The sequence below is a fragment of the Betta splendens genome, chromosome 10 (assembly GCF_900634795.4).
Source record: "Betta splendens chromosome 10, fBetSpl5.4, whole genome shotgun sequence".
Classification (NCBI taxonomy): Eukaryota; Metazoa; Chordata; class Actinopteri; order Anabantiformes; family Osphronemidae; genus Betta; species Betta splendens.
Window position 1 is genome coordinate 5641422 of NC_040890.2, and position 27606 is coordinate 5669027.

The 27606-nt window shown below is 41.2% G+C and overlaps 1 protein-coding gene across 7 annotated transcripts in view; it reads left to right on the forward strand.

Annotated features, from left to right (window-relative positions):
- The window catches only part of il1rapl2 (interleukin 1 receptor accessory protein-like 2), a 260188-nt gene that overhangs the window by 165948 nt on the left and 66634 nt on the right, over positions 1–27606 (forward strand). For all 7 annotated transcript variants that reach the window (XM_041072694.2, XM_029165858.3, XM_041072692.2 and 4 more), the window contains 2 exons: positions 3975–4161; positions 4506–4659. In XM_041072694.2, the coding sequence (XP_040928628.1) occupies positions 3975–4161; positions 4506–4659 (341 nt within the window). The remainder of the gene's footprint in view (positions 1–3974; positions 4162–4505; positions 4660–27606) is intronic.

The following is a 27606-nucleotide window of genomic DNA, read 5'->3' on the forward strand; positions in this document are numbered from 1 at the left end:
CAAGTTGATCCAGTAAACCTTTCAGTAAAATTTCAGTGTACAGTAGCACATGCGTAGCTCGCTGTGTCACAGCTGAAACAGGTCGTAACCTGTTTTCCCGCTGGAAAATAGGTATTACAGAATCAGAGCTTTGGACCAGTATAATTAGTTAGGCACACGCACAGTGATTACAGCTTTCTAAGGTAGGTGTCATGAATGATGTGACACTGAAATCTGATGTTAGCATGTGTTAAAAACAGATGTGAAATGTATTGTACACAAAGTAAACCTTGTCGTCTAAATCGTTTTTGTATGGAATGAAATCAAAGCTACCTTTAGCATGGCTGGCAGGCAGAGCAGGCTTTATCAAACCCCAGTACTGTACTTCTGTATACTGTTGATTCGTCGATAGGTTAATTGCCAGTCACACAGTAAACGCAACCAAAAATGCTCAAGGTGCAGCTACTGTACATGTATTGATGAGTCAAGTAGCGTATTGATTTCAGGCATCTTTGATTTTGTGAGATGAATAAACGTCTTTCAGGAGCTACTTAAAGGAATCAAATAGAGAAACTAGTTGCTTTGATTGTGATGCTATGGTTCATTGTGCTCCACCTGATCCTGCTTTAATTACTGTAGAGATTGCACAATCAAAGACGGGCAGCAAATATTAGTTATGGGTTGTAGGCAATTTAATTAGGTTTTACGTGATGAACTCACATCTCCCTCCAACATCATCTACGCATAAAAAGTTTTTTTTTTATTGAGTACAACACAGAAGCATGCGCAGCTCTAACGTGTGCATACATTGTGTCTTTGACTTAAGGGGCCATTTTACTAAGTGAAGCATTTAAATATATTCCAGGCGGCCCCACATACACCCACACAGACACACAATTTGCATTAGTTAGAGGTGCACAGCATGCACTAAATGCTTCTGACACAGCGTTTGCATTGCGGTCTAATTGAATCGTCATGTTTACGGTGAGATATGCATAATAGTGCTCTTCTTTACATACATGCTGTTCTTACAATTTAGTGTTTCGCTTCAGGTTGCTCTGTTGGACAGGAAGGGTTGGGGGGCTGAAAAGGGAACAAAAGGAAAGAAACCTAGAGAGGGGGGCAGGATGAAACCATTTCTCCTCCCGTTTTTTAGTTCATCGTTTATAGAACGACAATGTTAATGCAGCGAAATAAAAGGTTTTAACATCAAATCCTCTTCTGCTTTCCCTTTGGAAAATGTTTCGCCTTTGCCTGGAAGGACCTGCTCCAGATTCCATTCAATGTAACAATTTCACCACTTTCAGCATTGGTATTAAATAAAAAGCAGAGGTGAAGCTGATTGATTGTCTATTGAATTATTCAATTGCTGTCTTTAGATAAAAGTAAAGGATCCATGAATCGTTGATCTGGGGCGATTGAGACTCACAGAAGCATGCAGAGGAAAGAAACTGAATTGCTGGAGGAGAAAACAAGATGGTGCAGGCTTGGGATGGACTAATGAGACTGAAGGATAGATGGATAATGGCCCTTTCAGGCCTACATCTCAAAGCTCAGTTCTTGTAACTTGGGTTTAGGTCAGTGACTAAATAAACGTCTGTCTCCCATGCACACAGGCACAATATACATAGACCTGATGGCATACGAGGTTCGAATGAGAGGCTGTGGTTAGAGGACAATTGGCGAGTCCTGCGTGTCTACTGTATGTGTGTGTGTGTGTGTGTGTGTGTGTGTGTGTGTGTGTGTGTGTGTGTGTGTGTGTGAGGCAGACACAGAAGAGAAATCAATGCAGTCTTTTGTGTCTGGAGGTGAACTTGTAACAAACAGCAAGACAATCCTCTCATCACCACCACCCAGTCCACACACAAACAATTACCACCTTGAGCAGACTTTTAAGGCTTCAAATCCAACGTGGCGATGAAAACACCTTGCATCATTCACATCAAAACAGAGTTGCTAATTTGCCACAAGGACATGCTGCCACACGAATAACATCAAAAGAACAGGACTTAGTGCGATACCCTGCTGACACCCCGGGTTTTAAACTTAAGCGTAGCATCAATACAAACAACACCTCCAGTTTTACTGTACTCTCTATAGATTGTGCCTGTGTCACCCGTGGCCTCACACTGCTTTGCACACCTAATCAAAAAAGTTTTACTGAAATAGCTCCATATCACAAATTATTATTATTATTATTAGTCTTGATGGGCCCGTACAACAATTATCTCCAATGAGTAGGAAGTGTTTTTTTCAAATATTTAAGTCCAGTCCTAGAATGCACATCTGTTGTTTTACGGCTGTGGGACTGTAATTCTGTGTGTGTAACGGGTTGTGAAGCTGCTCGGTTGCACTAAGGAGGGGCTGCGTGAATGCTGCAATCAATGCTTTGTGGTCTGTATCGGCTGTAATCTGCCCCCTGTTGTACAAGTATTGGTGAAATGTCTGACAAGAAAAACTTTATTCCGGCGTTTTTCTCACTTTGACAGAGCACAACAAGCATTAGCTGCTATGTGACCTTCCTGGAGCCTTTCTCCCTTGCGTATCAGTCTGGGTAGTGGCTGGCTTCGGTGCGCCACAGAACTGGGTCTTCAGTTGTCAAGTTGCATCCCCACAGGCTTAGACACTTTGGAATGCTGTGGCACCAACATGGGAGATAATTAGCAGTGCCATTGAGCTACTCAACATCTTTTGCATCTGTGGCATCAGCATATCCTGCATTGGGTTGGGTCTCGGCCCAGCAGTCGAAATGTGTCCATGAAGTCTGGCTTCTCTGGCTCTAAACACTTTTTTTTGAGGCTCCGTATGTCCATTCGCTCTGTTAGGGTAATAACACAGTACCACATGACATTGCACAAATACATTAGAAGCATTTACTGTACAGTAAATACACACGATCTGGCACATTCTCAAAGGTATTACATTCTGCAAATCATCAGCTTCTCTGCCAGTAACCATTTTACTGGCTGAGCCATTAGAGTTGATGTGTTCCATTGATGAGTATTGAGGAAATCCCCACAGTGTATATCTTTCATCTCTGTTGTTTGCTGATCTACTGTAGGCAAGAACAGTAGAAGAATTTGTGTCAAAAGACTGTAGCTGCCATCAGAGGCACCAAGAACTAGTCTAGTCTATTGTATAAAAGTCAAAATTGACTCAGCATTGATCCACAATAAGTCAATGCATGCACCTTCTTGTGCCAATGCCAAACCTAAATTATTTAAATGACTACTGTGTGTATTAATAAAGTCACAGTGGGTGATGGAGTGTTTTACAGTGTATTACAAGGAGGTTCATATGTTCTTTGTGTCTGTATTGGCTTTAATTAGGTGGTGCAGGTGTGCTGTACAACTATCGATTCAGCAAAATCTACAGTAATGTATGTAAATGAAACTGATCACATGGCATTAGGGGCAATGTAGGTCTACAAAGTCAAACCTACTACTGTTACCATAAATGTTTTTTGTCACTGGCTGGATTAGATGCCCTTTAACTTCATCGAAGACTATGGCTCCAGATGGTCTACCTACTGCTTTTGCCATGAAAACAAGTTCATACAATGCTTCACGCTGAACCCAGTGTTGAGTAAATTCAGGGATGACTCATGTCAAGGATGGATAAACAGTATCTGCTCCAAACAAATCTACTCAGGCTGCACATCCTTCTTACATCGGCGTGCGGACCTCCATTGACATATTGCCTCCTTACCCTAACCATAACCATCACAACTATAGGCAGACGTCCAACCCTTGCTCTAATCCGAACCAAAACTCAATTCTAACCTCAGGCCTAAAATGACATCTTAACCCTCAAACAGGTCTGTCAACAAGTGAGGACTGGCCAAAATGTCCTCACTTTGGTAGGAAAATACGTTTCTTTAAAATAAGGTTTTACTTCAATGCAAGTACATGTAGACACACACACTTGTTTTTTTCCTCCGGTGCTGTGAACAGATAAATATCTCTTCTCCAATGTTGTGTTTGTAATGTGTTCAGGAACTCAACGTACTGCATGAAAGTGTCCATGTCCATGACTGTGGAGGAGAGTGATGAGGGAAAATGCTACAGCACCAAAATCCGCCATTTGGAAAAAGCTGAGATTACCCACAGCAAAATGATCACCTGCCCTGATATAGAAGACTACATGGCTCCATACAAACAGCCACAGATGACCTGGTATAAGGTAAGACACGGAACAAGACAGGCTGATATTATGGGGCAGTATAATGTGGGTCTGATGCAAGCTACAGTAACACAATTTATATTTGGCCAGTTTCTATCCTGTTTGATTACCCCAACCAATCTGTGATGCTTCAACAGTGCTAATAGTTTTAATACAAATGAGACCTATACTGTAATAGCATCATGTTCTATACATTGACGCCCCTACAACATCAAATACTGAATCTGACGAACATTTCTAGTGTTTTTGTGAAATCTCAAAGGAACAACTAAGTTACAGTCAGCATCTGACAAGCTTATCAAAGTTAGAGAAACTAAATCAGCTCCACCTGTATCATCTATCAGGAGTGTGAACGGGTTGAATGGAGAAGCGCCGTCACTGTGAACACCACACACATCTGGATTCCTGAGGTGGAGGAGGGCGATGGAGGAAATTACACCTGCGAGTTACAGTATGGATCCAGACTGGTGCGACGGACAACCCAGCTCAAGGTCACAGGTAAGAATGCAGTGCATGGATAAAATCTGCCTTGCCCAAGACAGTCAAATCATCTAGAGCAACCCTGGCCCTTGAAAGCTACTGATTACCTTGATCAGGTGTGTGGGTTACTGTAGCTGCTGACTGACTGAACACACCTGGTCAAGGTAATCCGTATTAGCTGGGACGGGGGGAGTTGGAAAAGCAGCAGGACTGTGGCTCTCGAGGACCAGGGTTGGACACCCCTGATCTAGAGGTTTCCTTGTATGAGGCATAGCCACGAGAAGAAATATGGACTGTGATGCATTTGTAGTGTCTAGTCAATCTGTTGTCAGCATGACTTCAATATGAAAATGTGTTTACAAAGTGATTTTAAAGTTTATTGCATTTTGAAGTTCTTTTAAATCCCCTTTAAAGCTAGACTGTATTTTATCGGTTTAAAAAAAGATGGACACACTTCTACAACTTTGTGGTTTGTGGCACCGTACAGAAAACACACAGGTTAGATTTTGATCAAATTGAATAGGGGGAGGTGGGGCGAGATATGGTTGGTAAGGATATATTAGAACAGGTCCAGAGGAAGTGACAGAACATGGAAATTGAATGGCCATGAGTGTATACTGTAGACAGAGACACAGAGTGTTCTATACAGAATTTAGATGTTTAGATGTTTAATCGCGGGTGAATGATATCATTCACTATGAGATTGTTTGAGCAGGGGACTGTCATGGAAGCAGAGATTATATAAACCGTGGCAGAAATATGTGCTGTGCCAGATTTTACTCTGCTGTGGACCTCTGAGTGATTTCACAGTGTCCATTATTCTGACAGCTGCCTAGGCTCAGCACCCATTATTACAGCACTTTTAAAGTTTCAATGAACCCACAATACACGGCTTTTTTGCACAGCTGAGTGCACTTACATTATTGTCACCAATTTTTGTATTTGCGTTTGGTCAGTTTGTCTTATACCCACATTAAACATAGATTGCTTCAAGCCTCACTGGCTTGTGAGTTAACCTTGACTTGGCAGTAACATCTGCACTTTGCTCTTAGGAGTTTAAGTTGACGTCCAGCTGCAGTGCTGTGTGTGAGTGTGAGTGTGGGTGCAAGTGAGTAAACGTGGGAGGAGGGTAGAGATGTCTAAGATTGTGTACACACGTCTGCCTGCATTTTTGTTGTCCTTCCATGTGCACTGGCCATGTTGGTGTCTATGAACTGTGGCATCACACTGGGCACATTTTCTACAGTATTTAATGTATTCCAGTTTGGACACTGTTAGGCATTTGCACTTGCACATGCACACAGCAACACACACTGAGTGGTGGTGAAGTCTGACATAATGTGATATGCCATGAAACGCTGCGCAGACTGAAAGCCAGCACAGCGTGAACAGAATTCCTTTAAACTCTGCTGTTTGGACTTGGTGTACAAGGATCCCATAAATTTCCCAACCAAAGTCCAGGACCTCTCCATCTCGCCCTTTGTGCCGTGGTGCAGATGTGCAGCTGCTGTACCGCGTGCTCAGTAGAGCTGATATGATCAGGCATTGCTTCATTTGTTAAAGAATAATTCAGTAGCAAATTTTCTTGATTCCCTTTGTCTGTGAAGGGAGATAAGAGTAGAAAGTAGATATCACAGCTAGTTTCAGTGTGTATTTTCTCACGACACATTTACTCTGCGCATATATACTTAAAATGAGTATTTTCACTTGTCTTTAGATGTATTTAAAGTAATGTATCACATTACATATTGATCAAGGCATCTGTATTTGTGTTTTATATTTAGAATGATTTGATAAAATAATCATTAATCTGAACTCAATAAGTTTCCAAGCGGCAGCAGTTACAGTTTTGACATTCCTTGGATGTAACTTTATTGAAGGGGTCTTGGTCAGTTTTTCTAGTCTTCTTTAAATTTATAGAGAAGCACACTCTCTACAGATGTTCTATGGTTCTATGGGGGTTGGATTCTGGGCCTTGCATTGGAATGTCAATATTTCAGTTGGAAAGGGAATAAGATGGGCGAGATTCCTTGTCAGAGGAAAGGAGTGTATGTTTTATGTTGGGCAACATGGCAATGGAGGGAAGATGGCCACATCCAGTGTTCACAAAGCTCACAGTTCACTACCCACAGTTATTTACTATGCTCTACCAAAACTCCATGGCAGATAATCCCCATCCGCTAACGTTTAGCAGAGCAGGACGGGTCTAATGCCAAAGAAAACAGGTTATCTAGACAATAGCAGCAAAGTGGTCAAAAACAGGTCAGCGTGTTAGAGCACAGAAAACAGAATACACCAAATGAGGGCCAAAGGCAGAGGCGAGGATCAAGGGGCTAAAGCCAAAAGGTCCTGAGGTAAAAGTCAAAGGCAGGCCAGGAAAAGAGAAGCACACAGTAAGTGAAAAGAAGATGGGTGTGGTGAATAGAAAAAAGGTGACCGCTAAACAGGATGTGGATTGGGGATACAGTAGTTTGTCATCCATTCACCCAACCTGGGTGAGTTCTTCTGGATTTGAATGCAGTGTTTTGGCTCTGATGTTGAAACTGTTGAATGTTTGTAGTTCTACAGGCTGAGCTCCAGTCCACTAATTGGCAGAACCTTGCGATACAACATCATATAATAACCTCATTATACATTATTACCTATTACATCATTGCACTGACCACAAGATATCCCACTATAAATAAACTACTTGGCTAAAGTACAGTGAGGTGATACTGGGAAGCTCCTATACTGTAATATAGCAGTTAGCAGTCTTTTTTATTTGTTCTGTCCAGCTGTTCAACTAGCATGTATTAGGCTGAATGCCGTATTATATTGGACAGTTTTGCTTTAACAAAAGGAGTATATAGGAAATATATCTACTCTTCTTGATTAATGTTTATTTTTCGTTTTATTTAGTTCATCCTAAATTTGTGTGATGTCGCTGTGCTCTTGAACAGGTTGAGTTTGTGCGTTGGGGTGTCTGTGCGTGGGAGGGGGGGTCAACCAGCTGCTAAAACCAAACAAATCAGTTAAGCAAGCAATCAGGACAAAGTAAATAAGCAGGGATGTACCTTAGGCTGACAAATTCATAACTAAAAAATTGCTGTACTGTGGTTTAACTTTGAAATTAATATTAATGCTAATAATAGTGTTAAGATATGTGAACACACTCATGCAAATACATACATATACATATATCATATACATACACATATGCATTGTTATACATATCTCCTACTACTTAACAATAGCCATGACATACAACATCACAATTTCCATACTTACACATTATTGATAATAGTAAGTGATAAGTACCAGTAATACTTACAGTTGGGTTTAGAAAGCCTGTTTATCAGCTCAGGTGTTTAGTGTCCCACTACAAGCTTAGTAAAGATAACAAAGGGTGAGGCAGTCCTTGGTGCATAAATAATGCCAGTTGTGAAAACCAGGGTGATGATGTGAGGAGCTCGGCCACTATGCCCATCCAACAAGCAGAGGAAAGAATCCTAGCAGCCAGGGAGCCCTAGCACCTTCAGTTCAGCCAGAGGGCAGGTATTGCGACCCAAGCCGCCCACACAGAACCCCCCAGGCAAAGCTGCAGCAGCCACAAAGACAGCACCCGAGTGGGCCACCATGGGTCAATGCTGTCTGCTCCATGAGAACCACACACTCCCCCCGGTGGGAGGGTCAGCCTGAAAGAATGGAGCTCGAGGACCCACGATCCATAGGGGAGGCCGCCAGGAGATGCCCCTGAGAGTAGGGCTCACCCCAAGTCCGTCACCCCCACACGAGCGGAGCGGGGCCTACTCCATTGGCCCGACCATGTTCCCTGGCACCCCCCCCCAGGCACGCAACACGAGGCCGGCAATTGGTAAGAGTCGGCAGAAAAGAGGCCACCCAGGCAGCGGATCCACATACCCCGAGCTGGAAACGGACCCCTCACACCATTCGCACCACACGCATACACACTCACACAGACACAGACACAGTTATGCCACCTAGGGCAAAACTTCCACATACTGTAACATATGTCAAACATTTATCTGCCCTGACACAGCCTCTCAGTCAGACATAGATGAGTTGGAAAAGGATGTGAGAATAAAAGAGAGGAGAATGACGCAGAAGGGAAGACAACAAGAATGTGAAGCAAAGGTGGAGGCATGTGATTGTAGGAAGAGCACTATCAACACACTACCACAAACTCTCTCACAAACAATTACTCAATCATACGTGAACCCATGCACTCTCAGATACATTCTCACACCCCAACACCATTCGCTTGTTCTCATTGATGGGGAGGGAAGGTCTCTGGCCTGCTGCCCATGTGGCCCCAGGCAGGGACCGCAGCACCGCCCACCCACCACAACCTGGGAGAAGCAGGGGCCAGTGGAAAAGGCACCTCAGAACCCTGCAACCCAGCGTTAAGTGCAGGGGGCTGCTGGGATTGGACAGCTTAACAAGGTTGACAGGTGTTTACATAATCTTTGCCAAAATTGCTGCACAGGTAAACATGACCAGAATGCATGAGGGAATCTATCTGATGTGTTATCTGTACAATGAGGGCAAATATTTTAGTTTGTGTGACACATTTGGAACATCCTTTGTCCTGTATAATGTGTTCTATTAAGAACACATTATACAGGACATTATACATTATTGAAGAATTTTATATTATATTAGTTTTTTATCCATCCATTTTCCAAGCCGCTTATTCCCTAATGCGGGGTCACGGGGTGCTGGAGCCTAACCCAGCTGGCTATGGGCGAGAGGCAGGGTACACCCTGGACGGGTCGCCAGTCCATCACAGGGCAACACATAGACAGACAACCATTCACACACACACTCACACCTACGGGCAATGGAGAGAGTCCAATCAACTTAATGCACGTCTTTGGACTGTGGGAGGAAGCCGGAGAACCCGAAGAGAACCCACGCAAACACGGGGAGAACGTGCAAACTCCACACAGAAAGGCACCAGGGCCGCCTCTGGGAATCGAACCCAGAACCTTCTTGCTGTGAGGCGACGGCACTACCCACCGCATGGTGTTTGGTTTTGGTGCTGATAAATGGTAGATCTTTCTTGTTACCACAAAATGTTTGTTCAATATCTATCCAGGAGGAGTCTGCTGGCATGGGTTTTAACCATTTGTGGACATGGTTCGGCCTGTCGGCAAGAAAATAGTGGTGGAAGTTAGGTAGTTCTAGGCTGCCGCAGCGTTTGGGTTTCTGAAAGGTTTTTGAAAGGTTTTTTAGATTTTGTCCAGTTAATATATTAGTATAGAGTATTCTGAAAGTCCTGAGAATTCATCTATGAGGCTGATAGTTGTAGGAAGAGACATCTGGGGCTCCAGGAGAAACGGTAACACATCGTCGGCATATAAACATATTTTATGATTTACTGATTTGGTCGATAGTCCAGTAATTCCTTCGTGCTGTCTTACTGCTGCGGCTAGAGGTTCAATAAATATTGCAAATAGTGATGGAGAAAGTGGGCAGCCCTGTCTGGTCCCTCTATGCAGATTAAACCTTGGTGAGGTCTGGTTATTTGTTCTAATTGCGGCATTTGCTGAACTGTATAATATTTGGATCCAGTCTATGAATGAGTTGTTGTTGTTTAACTTCAACTATCATTTTGTAAAAGCTGGGTGCCAGCATGGACCAGAACTCCTTATATTCTCTAAGGATTCTCTAAATTCTCTCGCTGAGCTTCATGCAGTTCTGCCAAAGACAACAATGAGTCTAGAGTTGTGCTGTGTTCTTCCTTTAACTTTGGCAGTTCTAGTTTATTCAGAAACATCTCTATGGCTGAGGTGGATGGATCTATTTGGGACATATATAACTTTTGGTAAAAGTTTTTATAGGTATCGTTTATTTCATGGGGGTGAACATTCATGAGTAATGTTCCCTTTCTTATTAGATATTGAATGGAAGATTTTTTTTTCTTTATTATTTTTTAATTGGTTGGCAAAAAATTTACCACATTTGTTAGCCTGGTCAAAGTTTTCCCAGCGTAACTGATCTATCTGAAACTGAGTTTTGTGATCAATAATATCATCTTAATTTCAGTTTTAGATTTCCTAGGTCTTCTAGGACATCATTGGTTGGAGAGGCAGCATATTTAATCTCTAGAGATTATATTTTTTATCACAATTCAAGTAACGTCCTTTTTTTTCTCATGTGAGTGTGAAATAATTCTACCGCGCATAACTGTCTCCCAGAGAACACAAGGTGAGGTTCCTGGTGTATCGTTGTTTTCCATAAATGTTGCCCATTCTCTGCTCACATAACTGATAAAGTCTTGATCATTGAGTAATGATGTATTAAACGATCACTGATTGTGATAGAGTGAATATTGGTGTCAGAGACATCTTGTAAGACTGAGTTATCTACTAAAATATAATCTATACAGGAGTGAGAGTGGTGAACTGGCGAGAAGAAGGTGTATTCCCTGGATGTAGGATGAAGAGAACGCCATGTGTCACAGAGACTGAAATCATCCATATAGTACTGTTGTAAGGTCTGTACTGATTGCCAGTTCCTGTTGCTCACAGCTTTGCTTAGCCTGTCCAACTCTGGGTTAAATACTAAATTAAAGTCCCCTTCTACTATACTGTAAGTTTGGAACCAGAGTGAACAGCAGTGATGTGAAGAAGCTGTGAAAGAGAGAGGGGGTTGTCAACATTAGCTATATCTATCAAGATATTAATAATTATATACAGTATCTTCCTTCTGGATCTGCAATAGTATCATTATGAATAAAGTTAATCTTTCTATTTATCAGGATGGCGACCCCTCTTCGTTTGGAATTGTAACGGGCTAAGTAAGCATGGGGGACCCCGGTGGTGCCAGAGTGTAATCTATAGTTTCGGGAATATGAGTTTCAGATGATTAAATATTTCAAATTGTTTCTCCTTCTTTTTGATTCCACATACATTCCAATTGACAATCTTCAATGGTGTCATAACTTACCTGACTGCTGTGGATTACTAGTGTTGTGTTTATGTAGTGTGACAGACTTTAGGTGTGTGACTGAACTTGAGTACCTGTGTATTCTGATTTGTGTGTTGTCTATGTATGTGCACATGTTTTAACGGTGCAGTAGATGTTTGTGTGTGGCTGCTGGAGGGAAGGAAAGGAAAAGTAAAGTGGAAGGAAAGTGATGATCTTAATGAGCGCTTCGCAAACTGTGGAGTGAATGACATTAAAATGACAATAAACATTTAACTGAAACATCTGCGAAAAAGATTGAGTTTGAATATTGGATGTAAAGTTATAAAACCTAGTTAACTTTGCATCTATTGTTTTCTTTTAACAAACCTTTTATATTAAGCCATTTTTGTTCATACCACCTGCTAGTACAGCCACGGAGTTGCTTCTCTGTGCCGGTAGAGCTCTCCGTTGACTTACAGTCTGTGGACGCTGATGACAGCCCTGCAGCCTTCTGCCATGAACTTCTTACGGATGGGGAAGAGTCGATGGCGGCGGTCGAGGATCTCCTTGGAGAACTGATAGTTGATGTAGCTCGGCTGTAGTCGGTTCCCTTCAGCTGTCTGCCTCTTAACCAGTTCCTTCTGCTTAAACTAATGAAACTTGGCAATGATGAGTCAAGGGCGCTGGCCATCCGGTTGTCTTCCTCTGAGTCGGTGGGAACGGTGAAACGCCATGTTGTTCACAACAACAGCTGGAAGCTTCATCTTTTGGGTCAAAAAGCTTTTAACGGTGTTTTCCGCGTTTTCCTCCGCTTGTTCTGGAATCCCAGAGAACACCATGCCTCCAGGTCAATGATGCCTTCTTTTATTTTTTTATTTTCGGCCGCAAGCTGGGCCGACATCCTCCGTCAGGGACTGCACCGCTCCCTTCAGGGCCTCGTTCTCGGTGGCGAGAGAAACCACCTGCTGCTGAATGAATTCCAGGGAGTCGCGGAGGGTGTGGAACTCTCTGTGGAGAACGTCCACTAGCAGCAGACGCGCGTTGAAACGTTTATCTTTGTTTGGCAGACATACTGTACAGTAATGATAGAAGTACACTTTTGGTCTCATCACAAAATTTCTCCATGTCTGCTGAAACTGTGTTCAAGTGACCTTGGAGCTTGTTGTGAACTGACTCACTGGCTCCCTCCCTCCCTCCCAGTAGTATTGCAGTTGCTTATTAGTCAGGTCATGCTGGATCAGCTGATAATCGGGGGAGAAGCGTGGTACACCCTGGATGCCAGTCCATCCTAGACCACCCCACGTAGACACAACCACTCACTCTCACACACACAAACAATTCAGAGTCTCCAATCCACTTAACTGCATGTATGTGGACTTTGAGGAAGCTGGAGAACTCAGAGAAAACCCACGCTGACACCGGGAGACATGATTTTTGAGGATCAGAGGAGTTCATAAGTAGCACCCACCAGACATTAAAGACTCCAAGACTAAAACTAAGCTTTTCACTCTTTGTTCAGTTATACCACTGTAAGTAATACAGATAAGGAGCAACATGAGCTAACATATGAGCTTAGACTAACTTGGTAATGTAATAATGGCAAGGATGAACTGAACTGTGTGTGTGTGTGTGTGTGTGTGTGTGTGTGTGTGTGTGTGTGTGTGTGTGTGTGTGTGTGTGTGTGTGTGTGTGTGTGTGTGTGTGTGTGTGTGTGTGTGTGTGTGTGTGTGTGTGTGTGTGTGTGTGTGTTCTGCATGCATCAACTACTGGAGCCCAATTTACTTTGTCCTGTTTAGGAAGCTGCGGTATTTTTGTGACCAGCCGTACCCTCCCTTCCTCTCTGTGTTCATCCACATTTAGATCTGTGACTCTTTCTGTCTGCCCCTTTTCTCTCTCTTTCTCTCTCATACACACAGCTTATGGGTAATTCTGTAGTCATTCCAGGCCAATGCTCATGACCCCTGGCAAAAATAGTGTGTTTGCATGTATGGCAGGCTATATGTGTGTGTTTTGACTGAGACTGCAAAATGGATTTATGTAAGATTTACCAGGCTGCAATTCAGCAGCAACAGTTGCAGCTGTAGAGGATCCATCTATCTCACATGGTGGTATCAGGGATTTCTTCAACTCTTGCTCCGTATCTGTGACAGCATGCCTCCACTGTAAATAATTTTCAAGGAAACCAGCCCCCAAGACACCCAACGGTGTGTGCCAGGCCCAGGCTAAACATCTGTGTCCTTGATCCTGTAGTTACTGTAGTTCTGTGTCTCTTGGCAGGAGGTTTTATTGCCTTGCTTTCAACATTAAATGGAGATTAAAGTAAAGACACAGTCAGAGCCTGCAGATCAGCTGTTGACTCTGATGTTGATGCCAGCAAAACACACTTAGCTGAAAAGCAGAGCTGGAAACACACCCAAGGTTGACTGGGAGGATAAAACAACCTGTGGTGGGGAGGATACTGTATGTTCAAAATGTCACTCTCTTCATGGATTTCATTCAGAGCTTCTCACTTTTGAAACACTCACAACGCTTAATTACTGCTGCACCCTGGGGTAGTGTAGCACTGGCTAATCTCTAGTGTTGACAATGCTGTGCAGTTCCTTAGCTCTGGAATATCCTGGGGGTCTGCATACAAGAATTATTCCTTAACAGTTTACAGCATTTATTTTGCTTTATAATTACTCTATACTCTAGGTAATGCAGGCGTAAACCAGCCAAGTCCTCCAGGGGTTGTTCATGTTGCAGCTGATGCTAACATGCATGTACAGTACAGTACTGTAAGTTAGGATACAGCTCTGACTTCCACAGCTGCCTGTAGGACTTTTAAAGCAGCACTATCCTGTTATAACAGAGGGTATTGCTAGATACATGTGATAGATAGAAACATTTAAGGCGGTACTCTCTAGCATCAGTGTGCAGTTGTTACTAGTGTAATTCTGTCTGATCTGTGTAGAGACCACGTAATATTAGCGTTCTGCTAAGATGAATATATGATCCGCTCAGAAATAAGACAACTAACAGCCTGTGAACTGAGTTCCATAAGCTCATTATGTCTCAGGTGAGTGTGTCTGACTAGATAATTTATGTGTACATGTAACAGTATTGTGTTTTTATTATAAGGGTTTTATTATTATCATATAAATGAACACCATTCAAAGACATAATCAGATAGATTTAGAAACATGCTAAGTTTTTTTATAAAAAAAGAAACAACTCTATGAGAGAACGAGAATCAGTCAGAGTGAAGTGCCCAGCCTTGTTTTTATATCTGTCATGTCCCACAGTGAAGAGCTCCATCAGCCCTGAGCTGCCTTCAGGAGCAATCTGCTACCTACCAGAGAACCGCTGCGTGTGTGCGTGTGTGCGTGTGTGTCCATGTCTGTCTGAGTGTGTTTACACACAATGCATGTAGGTATATTATGATGTACTGTGACACTGTGTATGTACTTATGTCCTGGTGTGCGTATAACAGGGACACATTTAAAGCAGGTGGATAGCTTTTTGCGATTAAATCTGTTTGGATTTGATGGCCTAAAAATAAGTCTTACAGACGTTTGAATGTATCGGTGTGCCCTCATGAAACCACAGAAGAAGAGTGCCGTGTAATATGTGTTGCATGTCAACGATTCTTGGAGTTTTTGGCTGTATCACTTGCTCACGCAGAGTCGAAAGCACACACCACAGCTGTAGTCCCCTCAGCCAGAACTCTACATAGCCCTGATGTAAAAGAGTGGATGACTGACATTCATCATAGAACTGTCGAGATGTGTTTGCCATGTGCTTTAAACCTGTCAGAGGCTGGTTGGGGGATGACCCAGTCTTGTCACGGAGGTCCACCTGCAGATCTCTGTCTGTCGTCATGAAATCATTTTTTTCGGTACATTGACAGGCTAAGAGGTAGACATGATACTACAGTTGTGCCTGCTATGTCAGACAACCTGTTCTTGTTTTGTAATAATCTCTAACACCACAGAATTCTGTCCACCTCCCTTCAATAAAACAAATATCTGTAGGGACTGTTTTATATTAATTAAGTTGGCAAGGATGTTAAATGAGTGAACAGCTCAACCAAGTGACAGACTGATGGTTGTTCAACGCGATCTGTAACTGGGTTTGGCTGTACTGTCTGTTGAGAGGGGGTGAGAGAAGATTTACATGTACAAATTAACACACCCTCCCTCAACAGTGTGTTACAACAACAATCTGTCAACAATCTGTCTCCCATTTATCATGATGCCCTTTCATCCCTTCCAAAGAAGTTCAAAACCACGTCACAAGTCCAGCAGAAAGGACACACAAACAACCCTGTAACAGTAGAGGAGGAGCCAAGTAGTTGATGGTTCACAGCTCCACTACCAGCAGCACAACGAACCCATCGTTTATAGATAGGAGGGAAGCTTCACTGGAGGATAAATATGTGGCCTTTAGTCAACTGGATCAACCTTCAGACGACTGTGGGACAGATGACAACATATTTTAAAATGGTTGTCATGGAACTGTGACTTTGATGAAAAGACCTCCATCATAGTCCAGGCTGAGCCACCTGACAGCTGACTGATAGCTTTTGTCATTATGTTCAGTCTCGTACTCAACAAATTGTCTGTGATTCAATGTTCTCCCCCGATTAAGTTAACAATTGTAGTTACAACTTTAATAGCATGGTTAATTTCTAGCAGTGACTTGCACAACACATGCTAATGTGTAATGCAATGCAAAAGTATCAATTTCTGCTCCTCATGTATTTTAGTAACTTTATCTTTTCTGCAGTCTGACATTTCCCCCCCGTCAGATTTGGACATCCATTCGTTGTGACACCTGCCAATCTGTCCCAGTTTAGTCCCAGTGCATCCATACATGCAGTTACCTCTGGACAGATCGGCCCCCGTCGTCGTCCCTCTTCTTTGTTCCTTGCTGTGTCCTGGATCCTGCTCTTCATTTGTTGCCTGGACAGAGGGACTTTCTCAAAATGTCAAAAGACATTTGTGAGGGCTTAAGTCTTGATCTGCCTGGGACAGGGTAGATTCATTCATGTGCACATATTGATTTACAAACAAGATCTTCGAAATCTAGGGGGTACTGTACAATGCACAGGTCTGTGATAAAGTCTGCTCTGGGACGACTTGAACAGATGATACAGTGCTATTTAAGATGGGCGATGTTTGGTGTAACAGCTGACAGTCTCACAGACCTTTCATGGTGGATAAAAACCAAACATCCTCTTAGCTATAAAAGGCATAAGGATACAGTTCTTACAAATTTACATTAACGAACACAGTATTGCATTTTAACATTTTACACATTTTTTACATTTATGACTATGTCCTATAGAAGCATACAAGACAAAAGGGAAGAAAAACAGACACATTTAAGGGATTCTTCAACTCTTCAGTGTTCTGTAGCGTTTCACTGATCTGTCGCTGACCACGTGTCACCTGTAGCTACTGAGTCCTGCTTTTACTTCAAATCCAAAGCTTTTTATTGACTTCATATAAAGCCGAGCCTTGTCACACATAATTGTCAGCGTGATTGTGACCTTTCCTGAGTCCTCTGTCACATGCAGTACCTGACAGTTCTGCCTTGTCTTTCTATTCTTGAACTAATCCAGTTAGCATTCATTTTCCAGATTTTCTGTAGGTGACATCATGGTCTAATTCTGTACTTCTGCACACTTTGTCTCATCCAGTTGTTCGTTCCAATGCCTGCTCCTGTTTCCTTTTCTCTCTGTTTCCTCATCACCCCTTTTCCACCCATAGCTATTTTTCCAAAAAGTCTCATCCATTTTTTAGAGGCATTTCAAAGTAAAATGTGTGTTAGCAAAGTACACAGCATTCAGGCTAAATTTAACACTGCTGAGAATTTTTTGTGTATTTGTGTGCGTGTGGGAGAGAGAGAGAGGGAAGAGAGAGGAAAGACAAAGAGAAGCGATTTGCTATGGTGCAAAATGTTTGTAACCTCATTGGAATATGGTTAAGCCTAATGCCACATTACTTCTCCTGCATGACAGTTACCCATTTACAGTACACACACACACACACACACACACACACACACACACACACACACACACACACACACACACACACACAGGCCTGCTCTCTCTAGGGCACGGGACACATTACCAGATTTTTTGTCTCTCTTCCAGCCCGCTCTGTCTACATGTGTTATTGTCTGTCTCCACCTCTAACTACACTCTTTTCCTTTTCCCTCCCTTTGTCTCTCGTGCTGACTTTTTTCCCTCCTCAGTTTCTTTCTATTTTTGCCCTTTATTTCCCTCTCTCTTCCTCTGCTCTGCCTTCTCAGTTCACTGTGTGTTCTAATGTGTGCGCTCTTGTTCCTGTGTAAAGAGCCCGTGACCTAGTTTGAGACTCACCTCCTAATTCATTGTGAAACTGGCTGTGTTCTGTTAAGACAGAGGGACATGTTACTACACAAATGCACACGTGCTCTCTCTCTCTCATCCCATCACCATGACGTTGCAACTCAAACAGACAGCAGGACAGAAAAAATGTGGAAGCGAGATGGGAAAGAGGCTCTGCTAAAAAAAATATGCTTCGTTGTTTTGCAGGGAAGAGGGAGCCTTCGTTTAGTTTAAAAGTTGTTGCTCGGGGTTATTCACTGTAACATTTACGAGATGCATGATGCCAGTTTGAGCGTTCTTTGTCTGGCTTTGCATCCACAAATCAATTCATGGTACTTGGTCTCAGGGCAATGCTCTACTTCCTAAAAGGTTATGACATCAAGGTGCCGGGAGCTTTCCACACTCAGGGATGCACTTGACTGAATGTTAGAACGTTGGTTTCTCTCAGCTTAAATCAAATCTCTTTGCTCAAACTACATTTATTCCAAGACATTTAAAAAATAGTTTCCTTTACTTCTTTTCATAATAAAATCGAAACATTCTGTATTCCTCTATTGGGAAACAGCCTTTTTTACTTTATTAGCATTTTCTTCAGACGATGACCTAAGCATACCAAGTCGTGAATAGTATACTGTAGTCAGTTTCTGACTGCCACAGAATGAACAGCCACCACAAGGCTGTCAAATAGAATCTGAATATGAGCGAAAATGAGACATCTGTGTGAAATTTCACACCTAATGTGTGAAAATGCTTAAAGTTCACTTAGTGGATTTAGCAACGTGCTGCACAAGCAGGTTTAAGGTATAGAAGATGTAATGAAGCACATAGCTGGTGTATGGTTATGCCAGCCACCAGGCATCCTCACTGAATATCTTTCTCTATATTTCAAGTGTCACATTTTCAAACATTCATGCAATACTGTATGTTAGAAATGTGATGTTTGATGAGCTTTTCTTCCTATCCACACTTGTTATACTGTGTACCCATTCTTTTAATTTATTAGTAAAATACTATATTCTCAAATGTGCCTGTCTGGGAGACCTTCCCGAGCTTTCTCAGGTTAGATAAGAAATGTTTGTGATACAGTATCTACAGTAAGTGGGGATACCATATACTGTAGGTCTGGACTGTAGTTGCATTAGTCAAACGACATCAAAGAGTTGTCCTTCAAGCATTATGTTGGTGGTTTTGGTCAGCTCATGGACTCCTTCAAAGGTTTTAGGGAGGTTGTTCTTCTGACTTATTCTCTGATTCCTGCAGATGGAGGTCACCACTATCTGACGGAACATCTTTTTTGGTTATTCAGTTTGAATGAAAACCAACAGTGAGGCAAATAACAGACTTCTCCCTTTTCACAGGTATTGATGTCATTGTTCTCCCAGAATCTGTTCTTTACCACAGTAAACTTGTAAACAGGTAAACTAAAATTGAAGCAAAGGAGATACTGTTTATGAAAACTGTGGCTGCTACAGCAAAGAAAATCCTTCTTCTCTTCTTTTCATCATATTTTTGAGTTTGTGTTCATTATAAAGTGTCTATAATCATGGTAGCATCGCACTGTAGTGAAGTGGTTTGAGTTTGAGCTCCCTCTGGAAACTCCAGTATTGTCCCACAATCTAAAGACATGCAGTCAGGTTTAGGATGCTCTGATTTGCTTGTACTGAACATACTGTAGCCTGTGAAGTCTCAGTCTACACTATGTGGACTCATGATGGACCGGCAGCATGTCATATTTACCACCCAGGAAAGCCTAAGAGGGGGAATAGTTTCTAAAGTTATAGTGACAAACAGGTAAAGAAGCATATATTCAACAAATGACGGATGCTCCACCAGTTTATGATGTGATGACAGTTTATGTTTATGATAGATTTTAGAATTTTAGTGAGTGATGCTTTTACTTTTCCCGAAAACAAAGTTAAATGGTTCCTGTTTCTAATTCATATTTTAAACTAGACTAAAACAGACTTGCGCTCTGCAGGACTGTTCCTGAGGCATCACTTTGTGGAGCAGAGAAAAACAAAATAATTTTTTCTCTCATTTCTTTGTGTTGCAATTGATTTGACCTTTAACCTTCATCCAACCTAATGTTGAACATCATTCTTAGTTTTTTTAAGCATAACTTGTTCAGTTATACTTTTTTACTTCATTTTTTTAATAAGTTTAGCATTTGAATGAAATCATTATAAATCTACCTGCAGAATTACTGTGGAAAAAGAAACCCTGTCACATTCCTGTGATGATTAATGAGAATTTATTCCTGACAGATGTCCTCATAGTAACCCCACCTCAGAGTGATGCAAATGTATGCAACATAAACATTATTTTGTTGAATAAAGGCATTTTGTGCTGTTGAGATTGTAAACAAAAGTCCACCAACCTGCAGTGAGGCATCAGTCAGTTCTGTATTTATACTGGATAATACAGGAGAGAGACGGCTGGGCTCCCAAGGATAACAAGCAGCAGAGATAGTGAGCTTAATTTTAACTTACATTGTCCTTGAATCAATAAATCATTCTAATGAAATTTGGATAGTTTCCTCTCTTATCACACCTCCCATGCTTTAGTTTTAATTTAATTCAGTCTATCTGTTTATAGAGGAAGAGTAATAGAAAATGGTTGAAGAAGGTGGTGAAACTTTTTTCCGTCATTATACTGCACACCTGAGTTAAAGTACTACTTTAACATACTGACTGCTCTGCAGTGACAAGATTGTGGCAGAATGTCACTTCCTGTCTGTTTCATGTCTCAAGTTCTTGATAATCATCCTTATCACTCAGACCTGTGATAGGAATGTAGTTTTATTTAGTCCAGCTTTACTTTAGGTTTACATTGTTGGCCATGTCTGTATTATTGTCTGTGTTCCCAATTCAATAACTTGTATGTGTCTTGTTGTGGGTCCTTCATTGGAAACATTGGAATATTTAGTGGCACAGCTCCTCTGTGTTTGTCCTGATTAGCCTCAAACAGTATGGACTTCTGTTTAGATTCTTTTGGTTCAGCTATTATAGTCAGAGAATCACCCAAACAAACACAAAGCCCAGTGGTCAGGTTAATTGCATTAGACACCCTTAAGATGCAGATCATTCTGTGTCTCACACATCGATACCTCTGACGCAGAGCCAGGCAAAGAAAAACAAGAGGGAGAACACAACAAGATGAAAACAAAACCACTTCAAAACAAGTTAAAATCTGGAAAAGAGGAGCGATTATGCAAATTAGTTTGTGCCAGGTTAGCCACATTGGAGCATTAATGCAATAGCAAACTTTTCTTACTGAGTCCACTTTTATAAACTTTGTCCATAGCAAGGAATGCACATTTTATTATCGTCTCTGCCTTCCTGCAGAGAAATCCAATATCTTGAGAATGAAATGAATTTACCAAGCACAGGGTTCTCTCACATTATCCACCATCCTCTAAAAAAGCATCATAAATGAAAGGGGTTTTTCAAATTATTCAAATGGGTTTTTATTTCAAACTGTTTTGACTTCTGATACAATGTTGATTCTACAATGTACTCTTTTATAATACTGTGCATTCACAGCATCAGCAAACAACTCTTGCAGGGTCAGGATTATTTTAACTCTTATGCCTGTTTTATAAGAGACGGTGAAGACATATTTAAAATGCTTAAAGCCAGTCCTGATTTTATCCGAATGTCACGCCTTAATATAGTCCCTTTGTTTTATTTGCTAAGGATTTAGAGACAAGCTCTGATGATTTAGCTCGCTGTCTCCTTGACGATCGACCTGGATTCATTGATCACTGCAGACAGACCTGCAAACGTCTGTTTAGGCTGTTCTCCTTTATTTCTCCACCTGACATTAAACCTGTAGCATTTCCCTTCAGGCAAAGTTTATTCATTCAGCAAATCATGTGAGATTAATGTATGTACAAAACTGTAAAATATGTTATATAACAATAACATATATGTCGTTTTATTGGTGCACTCTGGGAGTGAATTCCTTACAGCCCAGGTGAAGGACCTCAGCGAGATGTCTAGCCTCTCTTTCTCATCATGTTTTCCATCTCCTTCCATACTGTCATCTGTCAAAAAAGGCTAAATGTCAAAAATAAATAGGTACAGTACACATAATATCTGACTGAAGCTGTTTGTGTAGGCCTTTTCATAAAGGTTAGAGCAATTCAAAGTGCTACTTAGATGACTGGCAGGCAGATAATAAGACAGTTCATATGTAAAAAAATGAAACAATATAAGACCAGAGCACAAAAAACAAGAATATTGACATTTAATAATAAAAGTTAATAAAATAATTTATTGACTAAATAAGAAAATAAAATAAGAACTAATAAAAGGTTCACTGTGTTGCTTCTCTGACTTATGTGACTTCGCAGCAGCTCCTACCTGCTGTAGTGAACACAGGGAAGAGCTGTCTGGGTCAGCAACTGTCACAGAACAGCGGTTAAATGTAGTGATAGTTGATGCTCATCAACCAGAATTTCTGTTAGTATCAGTGTTTTGTTTTTCTTCTAATATCATAAAATGTCTGGTAAATTATTGACATAATGTACCTGTTGTTCTCCAATAAAGTTGAATTAAGAAAAATGTATTTATAATTCCAATCCATCAGTCGTGGCCTTAAACCATCACTCATGTACTGGATGTCTCAAAGAATGCTCAATGGTACCTTTTGAAAGAAAAAACTGAGTTTATATCCCAGTGGTTAGTACTTGTGTCTCAGCATTGGTGCTGTACTGTGTACAGATCGTAGCTGATAGAGGACTGCACTAAAGGTTAGATGGAACGTTAAAGTAGCTGCTATCCAGCAGTGAGGCAGGATTTTACTACCACAGATGAGCTAAAATGTTACAGTAGAACCTGCTTGGGTGTATTGATAACCGTAGTTATACCTTATTTTGGTGATATTCTTCTCTGGCCATATTAGGACAGAAACCGGCACATGGAAATGAAGGGAAGGTGCTTTGATTCTGTCCATCATTACTGTAATAATAAAGGAGTGCTTCATTTTAATGTTATGCAATATTTTCTTTTAAGAAAAATCAAGTACAGTATAATCACAAACCAAAAACCACATTAGAAATCCTGAACTGTCCTCCGCCCTCTTACAAAGTCCCTTTTTTCTGAAATCCATTATCCACAACCCAGAGAGAATTGTTCATCGAGGAAGATTAAACTGCTTTTATGCTTAAGGTTTTCTGCAGAGATGTACTGCTCCTAAACTACAGCAGCTTTCTGTAGCAGTTAATGCCTCTCATTGTGTTTAAATGGCTTTTATGCTTTTGGCTTGCTTAGTTTCACCCATTATCTATTCTTTTCTGCCCTATTGTCCCACTGTGTCTGTCTCTGTCCCGCCCATTCCTTCCTCCTGTATCACACCAAATCTTGTGTTTTTGAATAGATGAAGAGCACTGTATGTACTGTACATATAAAAGAATTAAAAAACTATTCAGTCATTGTAAAGGTTTTTGCTTATTACAAAAAAGGATCTAATAACTTCAAACATCTCTTCCAACAGGCCTAAATGACTTGAAAAGTGCAGTCATGGTAAAGTTCAACAAAACATAATAAACATCAGAAAATACAGCTATACATGAATAGTTTGACACGACAAAAAGGTTGACCTTTACTTTTTGCTGTGCTGACTGTCGTCATTGCAGTACACACAAAACACAGGCTCTAAATCACTTGACTCTGCGTCAACACAGCAACGTGCACCCCAAGCCCATCCTTAAAATAAACTCAACAGCAGCAGCATTTATGACCCATTTAGTCGTTTTATGTCTGACGGGCTTTTACTGACACCCGTCTATTAGCCAGAAGCTAACGCTAGCGTAGCTTAATTAAAATAAGGGCATGCGTTGACAGCCCTCCTGTGACTTGTGCAGGAAAAATAGAAGTAAACCCAACTCTGACCTTTTCTGGTCCACTAATATTATTACCACAGTCACAATCCTAGTAATTGCCATTAGCATCTCGTAATGAAATGCCTTCATTAGCATGTGTTAGTTTCGAGTTACTAATTACTCAGTGTACTGTTTTTATAGGGTATATGCTAAATTTGTTTAACTTGAAAATAATATTTTTGAGTGTCCTTTACTTTTGAATTTTTTTTATTGACTTTCCAAAGCTTTAAGGATTGCTTATAGTAAAAAACTAGTTGAGAAAACATAAATCTAACAAATATATCCTGATGAAACTGTGATGTCAATGTATATGGGTAGTGTGTGAGTGTACAGCTGTAATCAATAATGAATCAGGACATCTCACTGAGGTTTATCAAAGCTGATCAAGGGATGGTTAGGGAGAATGCAGGGCCAGGACGAGCTGAGGACATGATGTGACCTGCACAAGGGCAGAGTAGCCTAGTTTTTAGCTTTAACCAAAAGAAATGTTTATGGAGATAATGCTCTTCTCCTGGTGATGACAGGTTTGGACAAACAATTTGCAGTATATATTGTAAATGTTAAAAGGTAAAAAACTTGTTTTCGTACCGTGCTTTTCATCGCATGCACACACACAAACTCACGTCACTGTCCCTCACCTACTCAGAAAATGTACTTTAACGGCTCATTTAATTTTATCACAACAATTAGAAGTTACTGAGTGGATAATAATTCAATTTCCCTAGTAATAAAGTGTTTTCTTGCCTTTAATTTGTCCTCACACAATTCGCTGAGTGTGATCATTTGTTAAAACATTAAATTGAATCAAAGTATTTTCCTACTCTTGAGCTTTGCTCAAAAATATTGAAACAAGAGTTGGAGACTGATTACCAGTTTCATAACTGGCATATGACACAAACCAGATGAAGAAAGCTGGAAATGCTAAGGAAAAAAGTCAAGCAGGTGTTGATGGAAGAACGAGCAGCTTTAACACAGCAGCAAAAGAGAATCTAAATGTATTATAATTCATGTCAGTATAACCTCCTTTAGTGACCTGAATATCTTTTGTGCAGTACATAATCTGACTGAAAGTAATTTGTATTGTTATAATGAGGAAGAAAGGACAGAAGTGTCTTTCTGAGAAGGTTATTTCCAATACAACTGGACAAATTCATCAACTGTTCCCTGGCACATCTGTGTGTGTGTGTTAGTGTATAATACTTAGCATCAGGCCTGATTTGTCCAGACAGTGTTGCCCTACCGTGACCTCTCTCCTCAGCACGATGGCGTTCTAATGTCAACCTCTTTCTTGCTTGTCTCTTTTTGTGTTATCACATGTGCTTCATCACCCGTCTTGTGTTTGTACTATAGCTTCTCTCCTCTGATCATTTACAGGACAGACTTGTTACTACAGTAGTTACCTGATGTCTGGCGGTTGTAAGCGTGTGCCCTGTGCAGGCTGGCAGTGTTGTCTACTCTGATCCGATAGCCACTGAGTAGTACGGGTACAGCCTGGGTGCGCTCATGGACGGTCAAGCAAGGTGAATGATGGATTGCTATCCTTGCTAAAAGCTGCTCAATTGTTTGTCTGTACCCTGTTCAGGGTATTGCATAGCCAAGTGGAAAACAAATTTCCCTAAATTGCTGGAGCCTGGTTCTGCACTTCTCATCATTTGCTATGAAGTTACATTGGTGAGAAAATAAGATGATTCCTAAGTTGAGAGATGTTCATGCTTTATGTGTATGTGCTCTGTTCCACAGAGCTCTGTGCCTAAGCTCTGTGGAACTGTTTGAATGTGAATTTCATAGTAATGCCCCTCCTCAGCACTGGGATGAGGAAAAAGGAAATAGACTGAGCAAAGAAAAAGTCAACGGAGACAGCGAGAGACGGGGGATGAGATGCAATGTGACACAGGTCATTACACAGGACTTAATGAAGCCAGTTTGCCTTGATAACCACCCATTTCATTAACTGCTGCTACACACAACAGTCTGTTTGGCACACACACACACACACACACACACACACATGCGGAGTGTGGGAGCACGGCGTGAGACGTGAGGTTGGATTATAATGTGATTAATGAGGCAGCAATTAATTATAGACAGTACAAGTACCTCTTGCTTCTTCAGTCTTGTTTTTACATTTAACAGTCTCATATTTCCAACAGACTTAAGGAGAGCTAAGAAAGTAATAAAGCACTGTGTCTTTGTGCTGAATGCAGCTTTATGAGGAATGCTGCTCAGATCACTTTTCAGTCAAACTGCTTTGGGAGTACGAAATTGTGTTAGCATTCCATTGTCTGCTTATGTAATTTGGATTTCACAGTATGTAGGAGGTTTCCTTTTTTATGTGTGCTCTCTTTTATGCTTACTACTCAGTTCTCTCTTTGGTTATATTAAGACAAGTGTTCCAAGATGGTTTCCTATTCATACCCAAAACGTTCTCCAAGCTTTTGCATTTTTAAACATGAGTCAGACAACTCCCCCTCACACGAGTGGCAGGAAACACTGACGGCTCTGGTTTGCATTACCAGACCAAGACTCAAATAGACTCATTTGGTCTTCAACTTTATGGGTGTACTGTATCAATACACACACAGCTTGGTCTGATCTAACTCTTGACACCTGCTACTGTGGAAGCCGATATTACTGAATATTATTTCTCTCTCTCGTGCAGAAGTTGTTCGTGTCCGTGTTCAGTGGACTGTTTCTTTGTCGGCACCTCCCAAATAGTTGTGTAGGTGAAGCCAATGTGTTGCCAATGGCGCCATCAAATTTACATCAGCCTACTGTCTGACTTTAAAGGTATTCATCGTGAATGTGGTGTATCAGTAAAAGTAGATTTCTAATCACTTGTAAACCTTGAGTACTAGTCAAATGTCTTGTTCTTGCTTTGGTTTTGTATAATCACAACCCCTTTACAATGAGTGTTGTTTGCCTGATCAGTGCATGAGTCAGACCATGTTGTTTCTGTGAGGCTGCTCTTTCTCCATCCTCTCCAGTGATTGTTATTTAACAAGCGGCTGCATGACTCAGAGCACATCAATACAGTGTGAAGCTGATGCAATTTTTTTTTTCACTTGAATGATGTTCCTCATCCATATAAATCATTAAATGAAGACAGACACTTACATGGTGTGTCCCTCTGTTCTCTCTGTCCTCTTGCTTTCCGATTTGCTTACTCACACACTCCTCTTTTCCTTCATCCCATCTTTCTAATTTAGACAGTTACATACTGTAGTACAGCACAGTGAAGAAGGGGCAAGAAATGTGGACAAATCTGGAATCTTTTGGGTCTTTTAAGAACTTAATGTGGCCTCAAGCTCCCACAATGCATGAAAAAGAGTGTGTTAAAACCATACACTTAGGATTGTCTCTATACTTAATTCAGTAAAGCAGCCGAGGGTTTACAGTGTTAGCTGAACCAAACCCAGGTACTGTAAACGGGCAGATCACCCCCCACGCAGCCATTACTGTGTCACACAGGTGTTTGCTCATTACCTGAACCTCCATTCCGGCCCTGCACATGTTGATGTCACTTGCTGCTTCTTTATTTTCTCACAGTGCTTCTGTCATTATAAATTGTTTTTTTTTTTGTTGTATTTAGTTGGCATTTTTTACATTTATTTTCTTGCCTTTTCGTGACGTGCTTTCACCTATAAACAGCTGTTATGTTTATACAACCAACAAACACAGGTCGCTGGTAGTATGTGTGCAAACAGGTCTTTTCCACAGCAGACATTCTGACACCTCACTGTGGGTAAAGTGCTGGGGCACTTTAGGGAATAAAGGTGTCTTCAGTGTTGTTAGAAACACCTGTTGTGAG